Source organism: Ailuropoda melanoleuca, chromosome 18, assembly GCF_002007445.2.
Source record: "Ailuropoda melanoleuca isolate Jingjing chromosome 18, ASM200744v2, whole genome shotgun sequence".
In the NCBI taxonomy this organism is placed as follows: domain Eukaryota; kingdom Metazoa; phylum Chordata; class Mammalia; order Carnivora; family Ursidae; genus Ailuropoda; species Ailuropoda melanoleuca.
Window position 1 is genome coordinate 25,391,529 of NC_048235.1, and position 25,696 is coordinate 25,417,224.

General features: G+C 52.9%; 1 protein-coding gene across 8 annotated transcripts in view; it reads left to right on the top strand.

Moving 5' to 3' along the window:
* Window positions 1-25,696, top strand: part of RBPMS (RNA binding protein, mRNA processing factor) — a 172,921-nt gene that overhangs the window by 139,609 nt on the left and 7,616 nt on the right. For 4 of the 8 annotated variants that reach the window (XM_034647609.1, XM_034647605.1, XM_011226986.3 and 1 more), the window contains 3 exons: window positions 5,488-5,618; window positions 16,810-16,943; window positions 19,169-19,238. In XM_034647609.1, the coding sequence (XP_034503500.1) occupies window positions 5,488-5,618; window positions 16,810-16,943; window positions 19,169-19,238 (335 nt within the window). Of the gene's footprint in view, window positions 1-5,487; window positions 5,619-8,313; window positions 8,541-16,809; window positions 16,944-19,168; window positions 19,239-25,696 lie in introns of those variants that run through there. The other 4 variants (XM_034647608.1, XM_034647606.1, XM_034647611.1 and 1 more) reach the window with 4 other exon arrangements.

Consider the following 25,696-nt stretch of genomic DNA (forward strand, 5'->3'; position numbering starts at 1 on the left):
CCACCCCGCCCAAGGACGTCTAAGTGGAATCCTTTCAAGAATGAGGAAGGGTTTAGCCCCTGGCAGGGGGAGCAGGTGAGCAGCCTGGAAGTGGGAGAGAACCAGGCATGGTCACACAATGGAAAGGGCTGGTTCTGGCCCATGATGGGGAGCCAGGTGAGAGGCAGGTCTGTAAAGGTAGACGAGAGCAGGATCATGGGCGGTCTTCTGGGCACACGGTAGCCAGAGTTGACGCTGTCCTGACAGCAAGGAGAAATCATAGAAGGGTTTTAAGCAGGAGAGTGACACTGCAAAATTGCGTATTTTATAAGTTGTCCTGGCTGCAGCGTGACCGCCAGGAGGCCCAACGGAGGCTTTTCAGGAGCCCGGCAATGGTAATTACGATCACAGCGGATGGATCACAGCGGATGACGGGACGGATTCAGTGGGACCTTGGTGAAGGACCACCAGGTCACCGTGGCTTGGGCAACTGAGTGGCATCTTTGACTGAAATCTGGACCCAAAGAGGACAGGCAGTTGGAGGGACTGTGTTTAGTTTCTGACACATTGAGTATGAGATTGCTGTGGAATATTTCCAAATAAAAATATCCAAGAGGCAAAGTAAATACTGACTTAAAAGTTCTTGGAACTTGTGTTCTCACCTGTACTCAGGTTATCCGTTAAAGATTCTCTTGCTTTCGTTTCTGAGAGTCCTTCATCTTTCTCTGTTGTTTCGGTGTGATTTTTAGACTGGAAGCTTCACCTTTCTGCAGATTTGTTTCCTCTTCCCAAAGAAAAGATAGACAAGCTGATCTTCATGAGCCCTTTTGGTTTAAACCTTCATCAGACACTTCAGTTTTTTCTTTTCAAAGGGATTGAAGGTGGAGTTGGGGAAGTTTCTAGTCCTTGTTTGTCAGAATTCAGTTTGAGCTCTTCTGGTTGCATATTCTTATGCTAAGAAAAAGGCCCATTCAGATGTATATCGGGAGCCTTGAAAACATTATCCTCAGAGGTGCTAAAGGAGAAAGGATGTTGGGAGATCTGGGACAGTGGGAAAGGCCTGGCCCACCCTCTCAGAAGGGTCGAATTAGGCCTAGACAAAAAGCTCTGGCCTCCTGGCTCACTGGGTGGTCGGGAGCCTCTCTTGTCAGGGGAGTCTCACCCCCTCCCTGGACGCTAGTCATCCTAATGGGCCCACGGCAGCAAACTTTCTCTTTATTCAGCCTTCCCATCCTAAAAAGTTTTTAGCAGGAAAGGCAGACTGAGGAAGGTGAATCCCACCTGAGCCATGCTGCCCCCTTGCTGCCGCCTGCTCCTTCAGCTGGGTTGTCTGTGCAAAGGGCTTGAGCTGTCTCTTCAGCTGTTGTCATTTTCTCATGTTCTCAGAGGGTCCTCAGCCTTCTGGTGACACAGAGGTGTCTGGAGGTGTCTGTGAGGGCTGCCCGACCACAGGCGTGATCCTTCCCTGGCCCGGCGCTCCCCATTGTGCCTGTACTGCTCTGACCCTCCTGTTTCTCTCCCAAAACAAGTCCAGAATCCTGGCTTTCACTGGCACTTTCTCTCCGGGCGTGCTCCATCCGTTGATTAAGCAGACTGCTGGATAGCCAGGACCATGCTGTAAGCTCTCAGACAGCAGAACACGTAGCACTTCGCTCAAGCATCCGATGATGCAGTAAGAGAGACAAGAAGACAGCTTCAAGCAGTGGTTCGCAAACTTAGGCGTCCATCAGGTCCACCGGGAGGGCCGAGTTCTGATTCGGCAGGGCTGCCGTAGAGCGGAGGACCCGCAGTCCTGCCAGGCTCGCAGGCGCTGCTGCTGCTGCGGGGACCGCACTCGGAGCGGCGCTGGCTCCCAGCCCTCCGTGCCCTGCGGGTGCTGGCGTACAGAGAAGATAGGGCCTGCGAGCGCAGAGGAAGGAGTCTGTAGCTTGACTCGGTTTATTCTCCTTTCTTCCTTTCATTTCACCTGTCACACTTCCTGGCTCAGATTTTTCCGCACTTTGTGAGGCCCCGAACCCGCGCCGGAGGACTGACTACCACAGCGTTCCAAGGTACTTGGGGCTCTGGAGCCCGTGTCGGGAGAGCCTGTTGGCTTCCGTCCCAGTGGTCACGCCGTTCTTTGTTTCCTCCCGGGCTGCAGCTGCTCATGGCCCGCCTGCCCTCTCTCAGGTGGGTTTCCACGAGCTGTAGGAATGAGTTCAGTCTTCAGAGACTTGGAAGAGGAGCTTACTTTCAAAACTAGTCCCTGGGTGAGCACAGCTCTAAGAACAGTTTTCACACTGTTCTCTGGAACCCTAGCAGACCTTGGGGACTGTCATGGGGATTGAGGTCCTCCAGCTACACCCCCCCCCACACCAAGTCAACCAAAATTTGCTACACTTTTATTTTGAAAGGGATTCTGGGGGCACCTGGGTACCTCAGTCAGTTAAGCATCTGCCTTCAGCATAGGTCATGGTCCCGGAGTCCTGGAATTGAGCCGCCTTCTCTCCCTCTGCCCCTCACCCTGCTTGTGTGTGCTCCCTCTCTCTCTCTCAAACACATAAAATCTTTTTTAAAAAATAGAAAGCTATTCTGGGAAAAATTAGCTTGAAGAAAGGGTTCCACTGCTTTTATTTTGAACTTTGAAAACCATCGTTCTGTAGCATTTGTTCTGGTTTGAGCCTCCTTTTGCTCTTCTGCTGGTTTTTTGTTTCATTTTTGTTTTCGTGTGACAAATACTGAACGGATTGGGAAATTTTAGATCTTGTTCCTGTGGATATTTCCTAATCTCCTTTAATAAAACAGTGGTGTATCTTTAAACAGCTTTTAGAATTTTCCACCGGGTACTATTCCATCCAACAAACAGTATTACACACTAAATGCTAGTCTCAGAGCTGACCCCAGGGGCCCAGACTTGGTTAAGACCTGGATCCTCCCTTCCTGGGCTCTCACTGGCCAACCCTTGGAAACTTGTTTGTGAGAAATCCTCCTCACTGCCCTCCTCTCCCCCAGTACTCTCCAGCTCAGGACATCTCCACTGGCACATTTTGGGCTCCTCTTCCTCATCCTCCTCCTGACCAGCCCCCTCTGTGCTGCGTGTCTCTTGATATTTACGCTCCAGATTCCTTCTCAAGGGGAGAAGGGGTAGATATGAAAGACGCGATCAAATGTAAGTTCACTCCGATCGCTCTTAGGCTTCCTCTTCGCTTACCTGACTTTACTGTTACTCAGCAGCTTTGGGTGTGGGAGATTTGGAAGCCAGTGCTGCCCCGTCCTGCTGGGCTAGGTTTTGGGCAAATGTTAGTGAATAGTCTCTGAGCGTGTATCTGGACCCAATGGGAAGTAATGCTTTAGGATAAAAATGTGGAACTGTCTGGAAATCATAAATCCCATCTGTCAAGGATGAGATTGAAATCCTGACTCCACCCATCTCCATTATGTCTCTCTTTAGGATCAGGAATCTTAAAATGACATCTCATTTCATTTTTAAAACTTTCTAAAGGAAAGTGATTAGATTAGAGCACCCCCAGCTTGGCCAGTTCCTGTGAGGGCCACAGGATGAGGCAGTGCTGCCATCAGGCTGCAGGCCCTGCATATCCTCTCTGATGGCGGTTAGCGTCGTCGGCCGCCACAGTAGGGCTGAGCAGGCACGGGCTAAGACATTTGTGTGCTAGGTCCTGAGACTCTCTTGACTTTTTTTCAAAAAGACTCAGAATGTCTTAAAATAGCATGGTAGCTGAAATAACAGTACCACCACCAACAACAATAGCTTGCCATTCCTGAGAATGGTTGTTTGTTTAAGATCCGAGGCCTGGGTTCTGGCAGCAGTTAGTTTCCACGAGCGGGGCTCCCACAAGAGTTGCTCTAATGGAAATCATATGGTCTTCTCATGACCGGAAACACAGGGGTCTGTGAAGCATTCTCCCAGCCCCTCCATAAGGAATTTTCTGACAGAAACTACAGACACCCACATACCCTAGAACTAGAAATAGGTGGTGTAGACCTGATCATTTGAAGAAAGCTTAGGATGCCTCTGCGTTCCCATTCGAATAATAACTATGAGCCCACACTTCGGGTCTGGCTCTCCAGCCTAATCTACACGCAGTCTGCACTCCCCTCACCAAGTGAGGGGCATTTTAACTGCCTTGTTGAGAGCGGGAGTCCGGCAGCCACAGTGTAGCATTCCGCATTGTTGGGATCCCCGCGCTGCCCTCTGAATGGCTGGTCCTCTTCAGCTCTGGACTCCCCATCACCTTTTCAGTAGCTCTTGCCGTGCTGCCTGGCTGTGGAAAACCTCACCAGGTCCGCCTGCGCCCATAGGCTCAGCTGCTTTCCGGTTGCTCCATAGAGCAGTCCCCACATCACACTCGGGAAAGTTGTCTGTTTCTAGCCCCCTTCCCGTACTGAAGACCCTGCCCAGAGCCGCAGTTTGGGGGTGGGGAGACACTGGGGAGGACAAGGGAGACCCAGAATGAGCAGGCCTGGGGTGGCTTCTTACATGTGAGAAGGAGTGAAATGACTCTTTCGACCTTGGGTCACGTGCACTCTAGACTTCTGGAAAGTCCTGAATGGCAGAGTCACTAATGGCTTTATGACAGTCTCGTTTTCCTGACTCCTCCGGCAGTCCTGGGTAACATCCTTGGCCTACTTGATTTCAGATTTTGACAGGTGATAAAAGCACACACTGAGATCGCTGCTTCACAGAGTCCAGATTCGTAACTATCGACTGGTGTTCTTTTTTTTCTTTGCTGAGACGCTCCCTCATGTGTTTGCTGTTACTTTAATGGATTGCTTCCTGATACATTCTGAGCCCCGGGCACTTGCCCTTCAGTCTGGCAAACTGCAGCTTGACCTGAATGGAATCGGATTCAGACCAGTCAGTTGGCAACATGACTCCCTTTTTTTCGCCTAGAAAATACAGTCCGTGTAAGCAGCAACTATGAATGTTCTCATTTGCGTCTTCGGGGGGTTTAACTTGAATCTGGATGCCCCAGGCTTTCTCACTTCCGGAGGCTTCGGAGGGCTAACTGGGAAGTGCTTGGTGATGATTCGTCAGCAGTAATTACACTGATAAACAGAGAAGTCCTACAGTTCTGGTCTGTCATGGCCCTGCCAGTAAACCATCGTTCTCCCAAAGGCTCTGCAGCGGGTTTCATGGGATACCTCCTACCGGTTCTCTTACTTCCTCTTTTCCTCAGAGGGCCACGTGTGGGGTTTTGTGCAGGAAGTCCCCACTGTTCTTGTGTTCCCCCAGCTATAGTTGGAAAGACATCAGAGTGTCCGGGGCAGAGCCCAGGCCTGAGATCCCAGCAGGCCAGACAGGCAGCAGATGCCTGTTGGTTTTTTCCACTTTGTATTTACCATTCCCTCGCTTAGAGTTTGGGGACCCAAAGCAACAGGTTATTTGAAAGCATGAGAGTAATTTGACTTCTGCCTTGGGCGGGGGCTCGGGGTGATTTGGTGTTTTGTTTCTGATTGGAAGGCGGCTGTTTGGTAACCACTAACTCTTGCCTTATTCTTTTCTTGCAGATGAGCTCACAGTGCCTGCACTTTACCCCAGTAGCCCTGAAGTGTGGGCCCCGTACCCTCTGTACCCGGCGGAGTTAGCGCCTGCTCTACCTCCTCCTGCTTTCACCTACCCCGCTTCACTGCATGCCCAGGTAATTGACCCCCATCGGCCACGACTTCACTCCCTCCTCCACCGGTCCTTTCCAACCTGGTTCCCCAGAGCACACCGTACAACTAACACCTGTCCGGCTAACAGACCCGCCTCCGGGAGATTAATGATCCCCTCTGAATCAAGCTGACACTCCTCCGGGACTTGAGGACCATCTGACAGCCATGATATCACCCACTGCCTGATGTTTGCCCCAAATGACACCTCTCTCTTCCCTAATGATCTCACCCTCATATCACACACGAGAGACAGACGGGGCACAGGTTACCCGCCCCCCCCCCCAGCCCCCAGCCAGCCCGAGGGCGTCCCTAGAACAGAGTCGCGCGTGCCTGGTCGTGCGGAAGGGCTGCTGAGGGAGGCGTGCGCTGGTTGCCGGAGTTCCGTGTCTGCGTGTGTACCTGTGTGTGGAGAGATTTCTGCTCTCGCGTTCTGGAAGAGCTAGTGGCCAAAGGGGGAAAGTGGGAAGCTTCCAGGAAGACCGTGTGCTGCTAGCTTACAGATGTCACAGGAAAGATGAAGCGTTCCTTTTTTCCATCTTTAGAAAAGGAGGTACGGTGTAGTGTGGAGAGCGTAATTACAGGTCAAGGTGAAGATCTCTGTTTGGACCCACTTCCCTTCTTAGTTAAAAGTAGGCTGAGTTTCATAAACGCCCTTGTTTCTTCACGAAGATTACTACCTATGTACCAGCCCTTCCTCTCCCCTTGAAAACAAATGTTGCTCTCTCTTTCGCTCTTAGTGCAAGCAGCAGTGATGCGTGTTAGGGTTCAGAGGGATGATCGACAGCAAATAAGACAGAATATAGATTCATTCATTTTACCGCACGTTGTAACTCCTGTAAAAAGCAGGAAAGCCTGGTTTCTGAAGAACCGTTGGCCTGGACAGACAGGTGGGGTTTTTGTTTTGCTTAGTGTTTATTTACAAGGCTGGATGGGACACACAGCTTCCTGGGAAGCTCTTCCTTCTGACTGAAAACCCTTCCATGGGGTACAGAACTCCCTGTGTTGTATAAAGCACCGACAGGCAGCCCCCTAGCTGACGTCCTCGTGGGCCAGGGGGTCAGGCGTGGAGCTGGCTGCATACACGTCCCTTGCGTCTTAGCCGAGCTGTCCGTGCTCCGTGCACGTACAGCCCAGCCTCCCAGGCACCGCGCAGGTGGACTAGGCCCCCGACGTGAGGACCCTCGGTGTTGGCAGAAGGAGGTAGAAAGTCGTACCAGTAGTAAGGGGAAAGTAGACGGTGGTGGTGAGGGCAGCTGGCACGGAACATGACTTATAGCAGCCCCAAGCCCCAGGATTTGCAGCCCGGTGGCCCGGTGTCCAGATCAGCTGTGCTTTCTGCTTTCCCTCCCCTCGCTGCTGCTTTCACCTCGGTCCGCGTCAGCGCTCTGTCTCCTCGCAGGGGGCAGGGGAGGGAGAAGGGATAAAGACATAAACCTGTGGCTATCTTCTGCTGAGTCATCGAAACGTTCGCAGTGGCCCTGGGGATAACTGTGTAGATGATGGCCCCCTCTGTCTGTGGGCCCGCCCCCACCATCTGTGGATGTGTCTTCTCTCCTCTTCCTAGACTGCCTAAATGTAGATTACCTGACAGTGAAGGCAAACGGTCCTAATACCATGGAACGGTGCCCAGTGTGCAGTGTTCTGAGTATCAGTGGCTCTGTTAATCAGCAGCAGAGCCTTTCACCATTGCCCTGGAAAAGCAAGAATTGACAGTAGCCAGAAAGGACTGGGAATAGTGGCTTTGGGGCCTTAATAACATTCGGGTAACTTGCCCTTGCTTCATATAATGGATGAAATCCAAAGTATATCTGGGGGATGTGTGGGAGAAGGAACTGAAGAGTCTTAAGAAAGCCCATGCCCATTGTGAGAAAGGTTAGAGACAGTGCCAAGATAAGATGGACTCAGCCATTTGACTTAGTGGGATGTATTGCCCATGGTGGCCCCTCCCCTGTGAGTTCTTCCTTGATCTTGAGACTTTCCCAACCTGGAGTCCGCTTGGCTCCACCACATCGGTCCTAGAGTTGGTGGAACTTTCATCTGAAATCAGTGAGATCCTTGTGCTCAACCCCAAAACTTGTTTGGAGTCATTCCCAGTGCAAGCTTGGGTTCTGGATCCTAAAGTCTCGTGAACAGATATGGTTATTTAAATTTCTTTGTCCAAGATGAGAATCATAGAGTGAAACTGGTAGAGACTTGACCGACCAGCAGGTCTGGCCCATTTTACAGTTGAGGAGACAGACGGGAGAAGATGGAGAGTTCTCGAAGGTCGCGAGTGGCTCTACCATGACTGGAGCCAGGTCACCTGACTCCCAGGCCTTGATCTTTCCACACCTCAGTGCTGGCTCACCAAAGACTTACTCTTTGTTGGAATTTTGGAAATTCCTCACTCCACTGACTCCTTGGATCTTTCTTCTCTAAGTAGATGAGAAGCCTGTAAGAAGAGACTTGGAGGCAAAGACAAGGGAATCAGAACTTAACCTTCACCCAAAGGGCCTGAGAGAATTTTTATTAACTGGAGGTAGAGCAGTGGGGAAGACTGAAAGGAGCATCCCCTTAGTGGATGATTCCGGTTTTGTTTGGAGATCTTACTGTATGTCTTTGGAGACGCTTTTATATTATTTTGTTTTTCTTAGCATTGTTGTGCTCTGTTTTGAGACTTGGATTTTTTTTTTCTTCTAGTGTTTCTCTCCTGAGGCAAAGCCCAACACACCTGTCTTTTGTCCACTTCTCCAGCAAATTAGATTTGTCTCTGGGAATGTGTTTGTAACATACCAACCTACCGCAGACCAGCAGAGGGAGCTCCCATGTTGAATTTGCTTGTTAGCTATTTTCCCCCATTTTGCAAAAATTATTTCTTGGTAACGTTTGAGAGATTTCAATAAAAATTTTAATCAGAGCAAAAATTATCTCAAGTAGACTGCAGCGTTTTGTTTTCATGGTGATGCGAGTTTGGAGCTAAGAGGTTATCTCTGACTGAGATTGTGGGAGAATTGGGCCCGTGACGCGGAGCACACACCACATGGGAGAATGCCGCAGAGCATCCAGGGGAGACCTGGCCCAGAGCCGAGGCCTCACTGCTGCTGGTCTCTTCTTGGGCTTCCGAACCATCGAGAGCTGCACATTGGAAGGTTCTCTTTCTAGCGTCTATGAGTCGCCTCTACCAGGAGATCTTGCTTCAGCAGGGATGGTGTGTCTGGCTGTCAGAAACCTCTTTGAAGCAAAGAGATGTATTTTCCAGTCTGTCCACCCTGATCCAGAGGGAGGAGAACCCGAGGGGCAGGAATGGTCGTTGAAGATCTTCTGGTTCGGTGCCAGCTTCCATCTGTGGCCTCGTGGCTCCATCTCTGAACTGAAGACGCTTATTTGACACCACATCCCGTTTTCGAGGCATCATCACAGAAGGTAATTGTTCTGTCGGCTGCATCACTGCCCTGTCCTTCGTAGAGATGAAGGAACAACTTGACGCGGCACACAGCTGAGCTCTGAGCAGATCATTAACGTTTTTAGACACGATCGTCCTGTCTACTGTCAAGGTCATTGGTGTTTGAAATTTATTAAATATAAAAGTCCCTGTGAACAGGAGCGCAGGTTTCATCCGTGGCTTTTAGGAGAGTTCTGCTTTCAGGCACAAACAGCACTTCTGCCATGTCGTCCTCACACAGCTCGGCCCTTACAGTCCCCGTTCAGTTTTGCTTGGTGCCAGTCCTTTAGTCTTGTTGCTGACGGGCCAGAGAGAAAACCAATAAAGTGCACTGTTCTCATTACATTCTAGAAACAATACCATTTACCCTTGACCAGAGCCACCTTGTTGCCCCAGAAGCTTGTCCAGGTAAGTAGGACTGAGAGAGCAAGTCCCGGTTACCTGTTTCTTCTTCACGGGCCTCATTTGCCCTGAGTCACAGCAGATCTTCCTCCCAGGCTGCTCCATGGCACAGGGCTGGAACCCATCACCTGCACGTCCACAGAAGGTTCTAAAATCGTAACACAGACTTCCCAGGCCAGGACATGTCCCTTGGGAGGTGCCCTGTGACACACTGGACAAATTGTAAAGGTTAAACCCAAAATCATAAAAATGGACCATGGGAAAAGTTGACCCAAGCACACAGGGAAGGAAGAGAGATCACAGGGGGAGAGAAGGGCCAGGAACAGTGTGCGGGTGCTCCCGGCAGAGCTGCCCGCCCGCCCACCAGATCCAGGCGTTAACAGAGCGAAACTGTGAAACTGAGTTCGCAACTGCGAACTGAATCTTGAGACTTCTTTATAAAAACAAATTTCATTAAGCGTCTCCTCTCACTGACTCTGCCCTGTGGAGAATACGGAGATGAGACACAAGAGATCTGGTTCCGCACGGGGTGTATCTGAAGCGCACGGCCCGGGGGTGAGGGAGTGTCTCGAGGGAGGCAGGGAGCAGGGCCGGTGAGCACCGAGGCCCAGCAGCACGGCCGTGATGCATCCCATCCAGGCACCGCATGGGACTCTATAGTGAGGCCCCTTCGGTTTTCAGTCAGGGTGGCTGGTCCTGCAGTGGGAGCCGGGAACAAAGCCTGTGGGAGGGGCTTCGGCACCCCGGCGGCTGGCCAGCCTCCCAAAGGGAAGGGAAGAGTCAGAGATTGAGGGCGTTTGCTTTGGGGCCTCCCAGATGGCATCAGCTCTTACCACCTGAGACCTGGTCCTCGAGGCCGGCTTTCTCCAACGACCGCTGTCTCCCTGCAGTCCAGGGCCTGTGGTCGTCTGGGAGAGCATAGCTTTGAGGGACTGCGGAGGTTGGCCTTTGGGGGCTAATCAGCCCAAGGCTTTAAATTGTTTCTAGACATCGATGAAACTTACTGATCCTCTGACCTGTACCTTTCCTTTCAGCCTACAGCTCCATGAAGGTCAGACTGTGAGGGGAAACTGCCCCTGGGTGCTCTGTCTCCTGAATGCGCTAGCCTTGTCTAGTTCCTGATTTTGTTCAGCTTTCTGGTCTAGGAGCCCCTGGCTTAACTCCCATAGGAGGCCAGGCTGGGGCAGGACGGCCAGGCATTGTGCTCACAGCGCCCGGCTCCTGGGAGTTCTGGGCGTGCGTCTCCCACTGAGAAGGGAGCACAGAGCCCCCTCTCCTTCCGCAGACCACCTCGGGCTGTTTCTGAGCCTGGCGGTAGCACGGGGGTGGGGGTGCGGGCTCTGGAACTACCTGGTCAGACATTGGCCCTGCCTTTACGAGCTGTGTGAGCTCGACTGAGCACGTTCCTTACTTAACCTCTCTGGGCTTCAGGAAAATGGGCCTCATCATCATTCTTGTAGAACAAGAGTGCCCGGGGGCGCCTGGGTGGCTCAGTCAGTTAAGCATCTGTCTTCGGCTCAGGTCATGATCCCGCAGTCCAGGGATGGAGCCTCACGGCGGGCTCCCGGCTCAGCAGGGAGTCAGTCTGCCTCTCCCTCTGACCCTGCCCTGTCTTGTGCTTTCTCTCTCAAATAAATAAACAAAATCTTTAGAACAAGAGAGCCTGGCACATAGTAAGGGCTTCCTAAACGTTAGCCTTTTAAGGAGCATGTGAATTTTCAACAAGGAGGAGGAAACCTAGGGACTAGCTACCCACGAGGCTGTGCTTGTTCAAACGACGACACAGAGGCAGCGGCAGAGTCCTCGTGGCTGCAGCCAAACGGAAGGCCAGAGGTTGGGAAGAATAAATGAGGGGCAGGTGAGCCAGATGAGGCATCTGGGGACAGCCACCAGAGTGACAGCACCTGCCCTACGTCCAGCAGTGAGGTCTCTGCAGCCTGTGCCAGCGCCGGGAGGACTCGTCCCCACAGGAAGTCTCCCCCCACAGCCAGGCCCGGACACGCCTGTCAGGAGAAAACCTCTCCCTGACAGGAAATAGATCAAGAGTGGGAAACAGCTGAATTCCCAGAGAGACCAAGTGGTTCCTGTGTGTTGCTTTACTCAAACCCGTTGTCCCTGAACTTTCCAGCTGCTGCCTTATCTTTCTTTCCTATCAGAGAAGCTGGAGAAGAGAAAGACCCATGGGTCATCCGGCCCATTCCTCCCTGGACTCTGGCTCATTCTTCCCACAGTCCGTCCGTTGGAATTCTGCCTGGCCGCATTTCCAGGTGGCAGCATCACCTCTCGTGCCTTGGGAAGTTGCTCTCTCCATAGGCCTGTGACTGAACCCCGGGGGATCCCACCCTGGCCAAGCAAATGACCTCCTGTTTACCTTTTCTGTCATTCTCATCCCCTCCTCTGGTCTCTGGTCTCTGGTCTCTGGAGAGCGCGGGAGCCCTTAGGAAGGCAGTGAGAGACGGAAACATTCCTCCCGGGCCTCTTCAGCAGCGGTCCAGAATCCTTCAGCCAGAGCTCCTGGGGATGGTTGGCTCCTTTGGCCAGAGCTGCTGCTGCCGAGCCCCAAACTTCACCACACTGGGCCGCTTGCTGCAGCAGCTGTTCAGAAACCTGAGCAGTGCCCTGTGGCCGTGGCCATGACCATGACCGTGGTTGGGGATCCCAGCAAGACTTCTCAAATTCACTGTTGCCATGACTGAGAGAGCGGCTCCAAGGGGGCCTTTTCCTGGCGGGGGTGGCCACAAGGTTTCCTTCATTTGGGGCACTGTCTTTCAGGTCTCTTGAGCATGTTTCATTTTGTCCTTTGTAAGGCTAAACTTCCTAGGGCCTATGACTTTCTCCCTGGCCTCCGTGAGCCCCCCTCGCCCGTGGGATTATCCACAAATAGGTGGTCTGACCATCCCAGCAGGATGGTGCAGAGGGTCTGCCACGGCATCGGGACTCGGTGTTGTAAAATCAAACAGGCCAGTTTTAATGACCGTTTCCACCCACTGTGCTACCTTTGGGGTTTTAAACAAGTTTAGTTTAACCTCACTGAAGCTCAGTTTCCTCATCTATGAGGAGGAAGAATGAGTATCTACCTGACGGGTCATTTTGAGGGAAAGAGTAAAATGTTTGTCATGGAGTCGTAATTATTAACCTAGCTCCTCTGTTTCCTTCTTTTGTCAGAACTTGATCTGGCATGGCCCGGAGGCTCCTAAGCCCTCCCCTTGTAGCATCAGAAGCAGTTGGGATATAGGGACTCAAGACCAGCACCCCACCAAGAGAACGCTAAGGGTCCAGGCTCTGTTCCTGGGTGAAGAGGAGAAGCAGCGGGGGCCAGGGTAGGAACGGCAGCCTGTGGCTGGTGTGTGCCGAGGCGAGGCCCTGGTTCGGCCAGCTGGCCGTCCATCTGGGCTCGGGCCTCCTGTCCTAGGAATGGGCACCCAGATACCATCCAAAAGTATGTGGGTTCTAAGTGGTTTGGAAACAAAACCAAGGCTACAAAGAAAGTTTAGAAATATAAAATGTAGCCTTCATAAAAAGAAAGTGAACTTCTCCTTGAAGAAAACCAATTCTGACAGGGGGGGAAAAAGGCAAATCAACTCCAAATGGATCATGTTTTATTCAGGATTTGTGCTGCCAGTGGGGAAGGCCAGAGCTCGGTGACAGGATGGGGAAGTAGGACACCCCAACTTCAAGCCTCATCCACTCTGCCATGAAGTACTTCTCGCTTCACTGGGCTCGGCTCCTGGGGACCTCTAATGGCCCTTGATAGCAAACATAGTTAAAAATTAACAGACTGACAGAATTAAATATGGATGACAAGCAACCACTGTGGACTTAATCTGACACAGGATGTTACACGCTTGGGTGCCCTCAACCCGAGTGGCGTATTGAGTGAACTTCTGGGGTGTCTGAGCACATTTCAGATGCCTGTTTGAAGGCAAGAACCTGGTTTGTGCTTAGGACAGACAGGGAAAGAGTCTAAAAGCCCAGGAGAGAAAATTGTCCCTGAAGGCTTATGGTTAATTAAGCCCAGCCGTGATTGGTCTTGGCAGGAGGTGTTCACAGGGGTCTAGACTTGTTGCTGCCTGGGCTCAGGCCTCAGCAGTGTCCCACCATCCAGACAGGGAGATCTTGCAGGGGCATAGGGCTGGGCTGGAACGTAACCTTCTCCAGGCAGGACTGGCTCACTTCCTTTCTGGCGGTTGGGGTAGTTCAGATGGCCGACTTAACCTTTGGACCCATTCACATAGATCTGGACATTTCGCCTTGATGATGGCAGCTTGTTTAATTGCCCTAGGCAAGGAGTATTAGGTGCCAGACAAAGAGGAAAGAATGGTGATTGCGTTTCGTGCCCTCTGCGCTTGCTGAGCGAGAGGATGGGCTGGCAGTTTGGGGGGGGATGGGGTTGGGAATGGGAGCGACCCTCAGTGGGCCTCATTTCATGAAATAGAAATTCCTGAAAAGTGTTTTTCCAGTTTGGGTGAACACTGTATTAGATAGGGCAGGGGAGCTATTTTAAAGAACCCTGTGATTTGTCCCATAAAGATGGCCATCTTTTTTGTATGGCAGATCAGTCTAGTCTCTTTGGTGAGTTTGGAGTTTCTTGGACCACAGTGTGCTCCTGGCTTGGCAGCCTTTCCTTAGCCTGGCAGCCTTCAGCAAAGTTTGCTGTGGGACCTGCCATGCTTTATTTGGTGCTGCTGCTCCGAATGGATCCTCAGGCCCGGAGTGAGCAGGCCGGGGTTGGTTATAACGAAAGAATGCGTGAGTGTCTGGCTGCAGTTGTTTCCGTGCTGGGAGAGCCCCAGCAGGGAGGTCAGCGCTCCATCTCAGGCACAGTGTCGCAGCCTGAATGTCCATGCCTTAAAAAGGAGAGCCCAGCTCTGACTAGATGGTGCTTGGGGAAATCTGTATTCAGGTCCAGCACCTGCCTTGGGAGAGGTAAGAAACTCTCCACTGCTTCTTAGAGATTAGATCAGCCATCCAGGGCACCAGCTGGGCTGGTGATCTTCCAGCTCTGATCAGTTTTGTTAAGAGCTAGAAACTTGGAGGCCATATTGGCATGCCGCCGCCTCCCAGATCCACCAGAAGTCACCCCGGGAAGGAGCCTTCCACACCAGCCTTTCTCAGCAACCACAGGGGAACATAACAAAAAGATCCTGTGGGCAGATAAACATGGGAGCCCAGGGTTCATCAAGTCAAACAGGTTTCTTCATGGTGGAACTTCTCGGGTCTTTAATGTGTATCTCGATTCCGCTGAAGGGGCAGAGACGGCATTTCTCTCCGACTTACTTGACCACAGAGCATCTCTAGACAGCCTGCTTCCAGCCTCACTTTGGAAACCTCACACAGGAGCAGTGTGTCTCAAACTTGGACGTGTGCGTCATTGTCTCCTGAAGGGCTTGTGACATACAGGGGCTTGGGTTTTTCTCCCAGAGGTTTCTGCATTTCTCACAAGTTCCCAGGTGACGCTGGGGGCCAGGGACCCCACTCTGAGACCACTGGTCTAGACTGATCCCTTTATTTCATGGAGAAGAAAATAGTGAAACCAAGGAGTAGTTACTAATAACCACTACCTTCATGGAGGCCGGCACCTGGTAGGCACTTACGCTGTTTCTGAAGGCCAGTGTGGTGACGCCCGGCAGTCGCCAGAAGGGAGGGGGTGGGGACTGCAGCTGAGGTGGGGTGCATAGTCTGTGCGGCTCACAGGCACTGCAGAGGGCTGAGGGCTCCACTCTAGAGACCAGTCAGGGTCTTCCTGTTTTGGCAACATGATTGCAAATGTGAATTCTGTACGTACTTGAATCCTCTGGGCCTTAGTTTCCTCATCTGTAAGTGGAAGAGGATAGAAATGACTTTTATGGATACTTACCACTTTCTCTAGCATTCCATTTTATTTTTGCTCTGGGTTATTTCTACTTATGGGTGTTCTCTTCTCGTGTCCGAGCTCTCCCACACGTCGCAGGAGCTGGTACCATCCGTGCTAAGGTGCTGGAGACCTCAGGGTCACTTTGCAGGGCCACTGTGTTTGCGAAGAACATTCCCGAAGATGTGTGATGGTAGAATCCCAAACAGTGTGGCCCCTGGATAGTGAGCCGAGAGGTAACGACCAGCATTTCTGAGTTTGAGTGGAGAAGCGCCCTGGGGTCTTCCGTGTTGCTTATGGACTCGCAGGCCACAGTCTGTGCGGTGGTGTGCTTAGCAGTCTGGATAGGGTGGGCATCAGCGTGGGTGCGGATCACACATATCATTGGAAGCTCTTCTAGGGACTTCAGAAGCTCCTGGGATTGTAGGCAGGATTGTTGAGTGTGCAGTTTGTGTGTGTGTGTGTGTGTGTGTGTGCGCGCGCACCAGCTCACATGCATTTTTCTACAGACAGGATCGTGTCTTACATGGAAGGTCAACTGCGCAGACTTACCCCTGCTGGACTGTCTGTGGAGAGAGAGAGTCAGGGAACTGCAGGTTTCCCCAGTGTTTATGATGCACTAAAGCAGCCCCTAGGCAATGGGCAGGAGTGGCCACGGGTGACCTGGAGCCAGAACCCACAGCAGAACAAGCAGCCCAAGTGGGGGGTCAGTCCCTCCCCACCCGGAGGACAGCAGTAGTTAGCACAAAACAGCTTGTTCACCTGGACCAGCCGCCTGCTGCTTGAACTCAGTTTTGCCTGTGAGCTCAGCTGCTCTGCTCTGCTGCACGGGAACCTGGGGGAGCAGCTCAGGCTGGGCGGGGAGTGGGGCACTGCCCTCTGCTGGCAAGTGGGTGCCACTGCATCCCTCCGATCTGAGCGAGGAGGTGGGCTTGGAGGTCTATGGAATGCAGTGAGAAGAGTATGCAGTGCTGCCCTGTTGGCAGGGGCAGAGGTGTCCACGTCCTGGGGGCACAGAGTGATGAATTTCGGGGCCTCTGTTGACTCCATCACCACCACATGCTCCCCGAGAATCAGCCAGTGGGCCAACTTGACCTCGGCTGAGCTGAGTACAGCTTATCCCAGACCCCATAGCTCAGTCAGCCTGCTTATCGCCCTGGAGTGCTCGGGTGTTCTAGACCAGGCTGACCGCAGGGCTCGGGGATGAGGACAGCGTGGGTAAGAGAGGCTAGTGTGCACCAGAGGTTGGCTGAGGCTGGGGTGGGTGTGTGGGAGATGAAGGGCTTCCTTCTCGCAGTCACCGTCACCAAAAGTCATGCCATCCACTGCGCCCCCACCCCCTGGTCAGACCTCCCCTCTTCCTGTGTCTCTGAAACACCAACATGTCTTGGCCTCGTGGGGCTCAGTACCCCAGCCCCACACCCAGGCAGCACCAGTCGCCACCACCACGCTCCCTCCGACTCCAATGCACACAGACCCATTCCCCTCCCGCTGTGTTTAGGTTCCCAGCCCCCCACCTGCTGTGGGGCTGTGCCCCCGTCCCCTCCTTTACCACCTGTCTCAGGAAGGCAGCTCCAACTCTGCCCTTTGCTTAGTGAGCAAGTGGATTCAGATGCACAAAGCCATAAGCCATGGGTAGGTATGAAATTTTTGTCTTTCACCCACCCTGTCCTCCTCTTTGCCCTCTCCCCCTGCACCCCTTTACTCCTCTCTCCCTTTTCCTTCCCATCCTCCCACACACTTCCCTTCTTTCTTTCTCTCTTCTTTATCCTGCATATACTCCTGAATTCCCAAAGTGACATGTTTTTTAGCCTACCCGCTTGCAAAAAGCTTCTGGTCCCTCGTCCCCTTAATTGCTATTGAGTGTTGAAAACGACTCTGGGGGCGCCTGGGTGGCGCAGCGGTTAAGCGTCTGCCTTCGGCTCAGGGCGTGATCCTGGCGTTATGGGATCGAGCCCCACATCAGGCTCTTACTCTATGAGCCTGCTTCTTCCTCTCCCACTCCCCGTTTGTGTTCCCTCTCTCGCTGTCCGTCTCTTTGTTAAATAAATAAATAAAATCTTTAAAAAGAAAAAAAGAAAGACAGAAAACTACTCTGGCCCTGCCTTAAGTGAACTTCAATACCTGCTGCTGACTCCCAAGGAATACAGCTTTGCCCTCCCGCAATGCGGGGGACCCCCTTTAGCTGGTGATGTGATTTCTAGAAATATCCAGTGTATACCCCAGAGGAGCCCGCATGTACAGCTGGCCCAGGGGGTTCCCTGAGCTGGAGCCCTGGTATGGGTAGAAGCTCAAAACACATCTGTGATCCTTTTAAGTCTTCGTTTCCCAAGGAGGTGAGGCCCCAAGTTGGGACGGAGTCCTCCAGTGTGGCCCCTCACCCTGCATTGAGAGCCAGAGAGAAAGGAGGCCCATGGGGTAGAAGGAAATGCAGAGGACTTCTGCATGGGGACCAAGACCAAAGACTGAGGAACCTGTGTGAGCTGGGTCTGGGGGCCCACTCCTAGAAAAGTTACGGGAGCCAGTGGAGCCTGGGCCCTGGATCCGGACCCCGCTGGGCTCTGTGCCCTGGGGGACGTCACTCAGAATACCCAGCTCTCAACTGATTGCCCACCTGTAAAAGCAAGTTGGGGCGGGGGGTCTGCGTCAGTCCACCAGCGCCCCCTGGGTTCTGCAGTTTCCTTGCAGGTTTCAGGCCCCCTGCACCTCCACCTCTGCCAGAATGCTGCTCCATCTGTGTATGCTTTGGAGAGCTGCCGGAGATGCCCTACGGAAAGGGGGTTCGCCAGCAGAATCTATTTTATTAAACCATCGGAGTAGATTTGTCAGGGAAAAATTCCTTCCAGCATTGCATTCCACTCTAGAAACGTTTTGGGCCAGACCCAGGTAAAAGATCCCTCTTTCTCCTCCTGCCACACTGGGGAGGATGCCCCTCTCCACAGAGCCATCCAGCCCTCCCGAGCGTCTCCCCCCTTTGATGTAATTGCTCTTCCTCCCCCACTCCCAGTTGCCTGTGTTGCTCCTCGGCCTGATGGGGAGGCCATCCCTACAGGAAAACAGGAGCAGCGGTGAATGGGCATTTCTTCTGGTCAAAGGCTGAGGGGCAAAACTGACATTGCCGACAGATGGACATTTGTTAAAGCCAAAGTGCAACTGCCCTTTTGTTTCCTCACGTGTTCCTCAGCACAGGACTGGGAACATTCTGCAAGTGGACAAAGCATCACTCAATCCATTTGTTTTGTTGCTGGCCTTCCACTTTGGAAACCCCGTGGAAGATGGGGCTGCAGGACCTCCTCGGCATAGTGAGCAGAGGGTTTGGGGTACCAGATACCCCACAGCACCGAGAAGCCAGACCCCTTTTCTAAAAGAACAGGAGCAGGATTTCAGAGGTGTCCTGGCCAGCTTACTGGCACCGATGGGTCGGGGACCGGCCCTCCTTTGTCAAAGCAGATACGTTTCCACGCGCCGCTTAGCAAACCAGGAGGCAGCCTGTCCCCTAGCCTAGGCACTGCTGAGTGAGGGCAGAGAAAGGGACTCCCTGGGCCAGATGTTAGCCCAGCGGGCTGTTCCCTGAGTCAAGGAGGGTGGGAGCAAGGGAGCTGCTGGATCTGGCGAGCTCCCTGAGCCGGAGCTTCGCTGAGAGCTGGGCCCCGTGTTCAGTAGGGGGACGCGGAAGGTCTCCCGGGTGCCGCTGTGGTACTTGTCAGCCCCTGGGGAGAGCCGCCCGCTGGCGGGTGTAAGTGGGCACCATCTCGGAACCGCGGGGGGGGGGGGGGGGTCAGCCCGGCAGGGTGCTCTGAGGAGCGGGGATGTCCAGGGGGAGCCCTGGTTCACAGCCTTCTCCCCCCGTGTCTTTCCAGATGCGCTGGCTCCCTCCCTCCGAGGCTACTTCTCAGGGCTGGAAGTCCCGTCAGTTCTGCTGAATACTATGTAAGTACTCGCTCTGAGCGTGCGCAGCAGCCGCCGGTGCGTGGGGCGCCCTCACATCCCGGACCCCACCCGCAGAGCCCCCGTGGCGGGGCGGCTCCCGGGGCGGGCTCTCCGGCGGTGGAGGGAGAAGTGAGGGGTGTTACTCCGGCCAAGTCTCGCTGGACACATCGACTCCCGGTTTATGTGGTACTTAAATCGGCCGCTTGGCGCTGCTTCCGCGTCGGCGGCCAGGCCTCCGGTGCCCAGGGCTCCGTGGTGCACGTTCGTGGGGGCCTTCGCCGTTCGTCAGGCTGACTTCCGTGCGTGCGTGCGTGCGTGCTAGAACCGGGGCAAGTTCTCCTCTTCCATCTGGAGGCAGGCGGCGTGCTGTTCCTAGCAGGCTATCCGTGACGTGTCTTGTCTTGAAGGAAACAATAGGCTAACTGGGCATCTTCGCGCCGTTTTATTTTAGGCCTAACCTTGCTTCAGGGAACTATCAAGTCAATTTTTCCTATAAATGTATAATCTGTATAAAACTCCAAACACCTTCTTTAATTCCGTACCTTGACTGAATTTCTGTTAAATACAAAGCACTGTTACTCAGAACTCTGACGTGGTGTGTGAATCTGGGGAGTCGGCCGTAAAGTCTCTGAGATGTTACAGTTCTACAGTCGGCGGTTCTCTTGGCTTCTTTCTTTCCTTCGCTAGACCGGGAAACACGAGAGGAGGGGCGGAGCGGACCTTCCTGCATTAGGAATGCTAAAGAGGGCATGCAGAATTACGGGCACACCTATGCCTACTGCTGATCTTTGAAGGACTGATGCGGAGACAACTGGCCTCCGGTGGATTTAGGTTCAGCTTCCGTGAGGGAACTGTTTCTGACCATTCACGGGGGAAGTACTGGTGAGGAGGAAGGAGAGCACTGAACAGGATTTTCAAAGAGTTCTGGGATTTATTTTCCACAGGCAAGTTGCCCTGTTGACCTGAAGTCTCACTGGGTACGTCATGTCACCTTCATTTCCATTTCCAGGGTGACTGCTGAGCGGGGACTTCATCTGCTGGAGTCTTCAGCACTGTAAGAGGCCAGCACTTCTAGAGAGCTCCAGTCCTAGGTGGGGAGGCAGGTGCCTTTGTTCTGGAGGAGGGGCCTCACCGCAGGGAGAATTAGTGGTGGGCCTCAGAGTGGCCAGGCAGCAGCAGACGCACAGCCCAGCTGGTCAGGATTCTTGCTCTGCTGGTGGGGTAATGAGTAAGTTGAGGGATCACATTTCTGTGCTTTTAGACATCAACTCCAGTAAGTTTGAATTGTACCTACTCTTCCCCAACCAGACCTATTTCTGAGTGTGGCCAGAGCAACACTAGTCCTTGGGGATAATTGGAGGCAGAGTACGTAAATTTTGCCAAGATCAGAGTTAAGCACTTTTTTTTTTTTTAACCAAAAGATTCTTGGAACCTTTATAATAATATGAGCATCATGAGTCTGTAAGATTAGGGAACTCAAGGACGCAGGATTTCTCAAATGCATTTGAGACAAGGGAGCCCTCTCTTTCACAGACCCTTAGGAGACTGCTGTTTTACATAGAACACACTTTGGGAAACCATGCCCTAATCTCTTGTCCAGAACCCAAACCAGTGATACCCACACACAGAGATCTTTGGGCCAGTGGTCATTATGTTAGAGTTACCACTGATGTGTTTATGATGAGGGAAAAATTAGGACAGTGTAGTAGATTTTTTTTTTTTTAAGCTGCTTGTATTTGTCCCTTATTCTGAAATTATGTTGTATATGTGTTCAAGTACCCATTTTCCATGAAGTGGTAGTATCTGTGGATGGCCGTCGCATTTTAAATGTAGTTTCTTAGAAAAAAGTCAGTAGTCCATGGTAGATACCAAAAGTATTTAAAGTATTTTGCTGTTTTGTGAAATATTAAAGTCTGCTGTTCAGGGAGGAGTTTTTCTTCCTGGAAATACAATTTGTAAGCTTTGAGGTATATTCTAGGGTCCAGTATGTCCAGAACTTCCCAAGTCCATGTTGCATATTCATTTGCCCATGATTAATTTTTAAAATGATGTGTCCCCAGCTCTCGGTTCTTCGTTGCCAGAGCCTTTGTTAGTCATTTCGTCAGGAGGGACCCTGCGTCTGTTACCAGGGCCAGGCGGCCGCAGCACTGTCGCTCGGCTCCAGAAGGCACTGATGGATCACGTGCGCCTCTGGCTCCGTGACAGTGCGCTTGCATCTCCGTCCTCAGAGGTGTTCACCCAGAGGCACCCAGGATTGGATAACTAGGATTCTGAAGCTCCCAAAGGAGTTCCTGGGTTGGGGGTAGATCTGGCATTCGGCATTGGCAGGTAGTTGAGGAAGTTGAAGAAACCGGAAGAAAGGTCGGTGGGACACAGGCCTGCGGCACCCCTAGACGTAGAGGCAGCAAAGGACAAGCGGCCCGTGGAGGATGACGAGTGCCCGGAGGAGCGGCGAGGGCAGTGGTGAGCTGCTGGGGTCAGCGGTACCAGACGGTGTAGGAAAGCTGCGTAAGATGAGAGCAAACCTCCAGATGTGGCGGCGGCAGCTGGCTGAGGACGGTGGTGGCACAGGGCCCGGGGAAGGATTTTTTAGGCATTTATGTAGGCCGCAGGAAAGGCATGATCCTTAAGCAGCTGCACGGTTCCAGCCAGTAAGATCCTGCACTTTCTGTCCGCTCCCCTAAGTTGTTCCAGATCATCCTTCCGCACAGTCCTGTCCACCAGAGACCTGGAGGCAGCAGTGGCTACCGAGGAAGGCCTAGTGGTTTCCCCCTCAGAAGTATGGCTTGTGAAGCTGTCGGATCCGTGTGCAGGTGGAACATTCCTGTGAGGGCACCGTTTGTTCTGAGCTAAACTTGGGCTGCGGGCCGGACTCCTTCCTCGAGGACTGGAGGGGACAGAGGAGGGGTGGTGAGCAAGAAGGATGGATAATTGTACTTATTACCACCATCTTGCCGGAGGTGAGACAGTTCAGTGTGGATCCGTTACTCAGGCTCCATCTAGTCTCTTGGATCAAATCCTTGAGCTAATAAACCAGGCCACGTAATCTTAGGGAAATGTAAATTAGAATTAAGAACAGTGGTTCTGATGAAATAATAAACATTTTAGTGCAAAACTGGTCTTTCAAAAAGGCCAAATGTAGGATAGGTGTGGCCAGTGGCATCACTGCCCCATGAGCCCTTCCTCTGTTTGGGGGGGGTGGGGGGTAGGTCTTCCTCCCTCTATGGGAGGATGGCACCGAATGGAAGACAAGAGCAGGAGTGATGTCTGGTATCAGACATCATGGCCTATACGCAGACCCAGACTGGCCGTCACTCCGGACATGTGGAGCTCTGGGGGCCCCCCTTCCCAATTCTGAACAGTCCAGAGCCTGTTTCCTCAGGGCCCTGCAGGGGTTTTTCATTTACTCACTTTGAACGCCTGCGAAATCAGGGACTAGACTAGAAAAGTAAACAAGCTGCTGCTTCTTTAAGTAAACACATGTTATGTGTCGACTGTGTGCTTGGTACAAAACTGTGCATGCAGGCTAGGACTGTGCCCCTAAGGAACTCCAGTTCTAGTGGGTGGGAGTCATGGACACACATTTTATTTATTTATTTTTAAAGATTTTATTTATTTGACATAGAGCACAAGCAGGGGGAGTGGCAAGCAGGCTCCCCGCTAAGCAGGGAGCCTGATGTGGGGCTCAATCACGGGACTGCAGGATCATGACCCCAGCTGAAGGCAGTCACTTAACCCACTGAACCCCCCAGGCACCCCATGGATACACATTTTAAAGAGAAAGAGTTACTGCTGAGGATGCCCCAGGGTGGGCTTGCGAGGAAAGACCCTCGGGTGGGGGTGGGGGGGCGTGCATGTGTTTACCGTCCACCGTGCACAAGAAAGACCATCAGAGGGGTGGGTGTCATTGGCGTTTTAATTTGTTCAGTGTCCTGCTTGATGGGGTTTACTCTGGCCACAGGCTCTGTCTGCATGTCACTGGTGTTTTGCTGACGGTCCAGCCCTGGGGTAGACAACCCCAGATGACATGATAATCATCGAAAATGATCCATTTCCCGGATGCGTTGAGAACGGGAAAGCATGAGCAAGTTTTTAGTAACTCTTTACAGGGAATGAGTTACACAGCCTTCCTTGTTGGGTTTCCAAATGTAGTTAAAAAGAGGAGCTGGGGTAGATGTGGGAGGGCATTCTTTAAGAACTCCCAAAATCTCCCTGGCCTAGGACCAAGACCACAGCACAGAAATTACGAGCACATGTAGTTACAGTGTCAACAAATGAGACAAAGACACGGCAAGAAATAATAAGACCAGAATGTAAAGCTGTGTATTCCTCATGTTTTGTTTTGGGAGGAACAGCCTCGTCTGTCTCTGGCTGTGAGCACGAGGGCCTTGGGGATGCAGCCATTGTCCGGGGAGCCCAGGAGCTGGATGTCAGGCAGAGCTGGGAGCTCAGAGCGTGCTGTGCCCCTGCAGGCACCCCTGCCTTCTCCCTAGAAGAGTCCTGGGTGGGGCAACTGGGTGGTTTGGTTGGTTAAGCGTCTACCTTGGGCTCAGGTCATGATCCCAGCCCCACGCCAGCCAGCAGGCTCTCTGCTCAGCAGGATGTCTGATTCTCCCTTTGTCCCCCCCTCCAACTCGTACTCACTCTCAAATCTTAGGGGGTGACATGGTGGCTCAGCCAGTTAAGCATCTGCCTTTAGCTCGGGTCCTGATCTCAGGGTCCTAGGATCGAGCCCCATGTTGGGCTCCCTGCTCGGCGGGGAGCCTGATTCTGTCTCTCCCTCTGCCACTCCCCCTGGTTGTGCTCTCTCTCTCTGTCCAATAAAGTCTTTAAAAAAATAAATAAAATCTTTTAAAAAAAAAAAAAAAGAGGAAGAGCCTGGGGTGGGTGCCCAGGACCCAGGGCGGTGCTTGCGTTGAAGTGCCACTCCCCCCTCTTCTGTTAACCACGGTCTCTGTGTCTCAAGGTCGCTAGCACAGTCACTATCCAGTGAACATCTGCAGCGAGTAAGGGACTGTTTTGGCTGCTAAGGGTGCAAGAGTAAGAAAAGCAGACAAAATCCTTCCCTGCGTGGAGCTGACCTCTTACAACAGGGAGAAGATGGGTCATAAAACACTAAAACACGAGGTCAGGCAGTGAGACGTGCTAAGGGGAAACTACAGAGCGAGGTAGGAGGGTCACTGTTCCTGCGGCAGGTGCTGGCCGGGGCTGTGCGTGCCACGGGGCAGGGGGCTCAGGGTCAGCCTGATGCTTAGTTCCAGCAGTGACCCAAAACTTCCCCAGATTCACATGGGCTTCTCGTTCGGGACAGACTCACTATACTGAAGTTTAGAGAGGAACTGAACTTTTCCAGTCTTCGTCCTGCCTTCCCCTTTGCTGAGTCCAAGTGAACAAGCTTGCAGTGCGGCGGGCCTGCGCGGGTCGAGGCATCCGGGGGGGCAGAGAACGCCGGCGCGGTGTGGCCCTGGCTGCTGGTCCTTCCCTGCCAGCGTTTGTCCCATTTTCCCGGTGAGGAGCCACATGCCCTGGTCCTGAGTCCCCGAGCCCAGGGTCTGTTCGGTTCCTGTGTGAGCTGCAGGGACGGGCCTGAACACCTGCGTCGTGTCAGTGACTGTGGTGGGCACCCCTTCCAGCCATTGCCGTGCCCCCCCCCAGTTCCAAAAGTGAAGGCACCACAGACATCTGCTGGTCACACAAGCACTGAGCTCATCTACGCACCACAACGGTATGAGGACCCGGGGCAGTCAGAGCAGTGATGGGCCTGCCTTTGCCCCATCTCTCTTTCCTGTGAGTCTGGTGGGGAGGGTTCGAGACCCCCTGACCATATGCACCTGGAGAACTGCCTGACGGTCCCTGGAAGAAGTTAAAAGAGGGTGGCCAAGTATGAAGACCAGGCCATGAGGTCTTGGGGCAAGTCAGGGCCACCTCCGGGAGCCTCTGCCCCACCCCAACCCCCCACGCGACCAGCTCTCCTTCTGCTGGAAAGGGAAATTCAGATGGCCCGTGTGCTCACTCTGAGGTTAAAAATGAACACGTTTAGACTTCCCTCTGGTGTTTTATGTTCTTTGTCACCCCGCGGGGTCCCTGTAGAAGACTGGCCCGCGTGTGCTCCCTGTCCACGGGGGCAGCCCTGGTGCGCAGACAGCTGCTGCTGCTGTCCTCACTGCAAAGAGCAGCCTGGTGACAGTGCCCCGTGCTCCCAGAACCAGGGGTGGGCGCCATGGCTTCTGCGCCCCTCATCCATCGGTCTTGAGTCATCCTGATGCCTTTCAGCCCAGACGCCTGGAGGGATGTGTCCTAAGCAGCAGGCATCCGGAGCCCTGCACTGGGCTGGCCCACCCAGGCATGGGGGGGGGGCAGCTGTGGGCGCGTCCTGGGTCACAGGCTCTAGCCAAGAGTGGACAAGGTGGGAAGAAGTTGGGGGAGCTGATAAGTTTTATTTGCAAAGATGATTATTT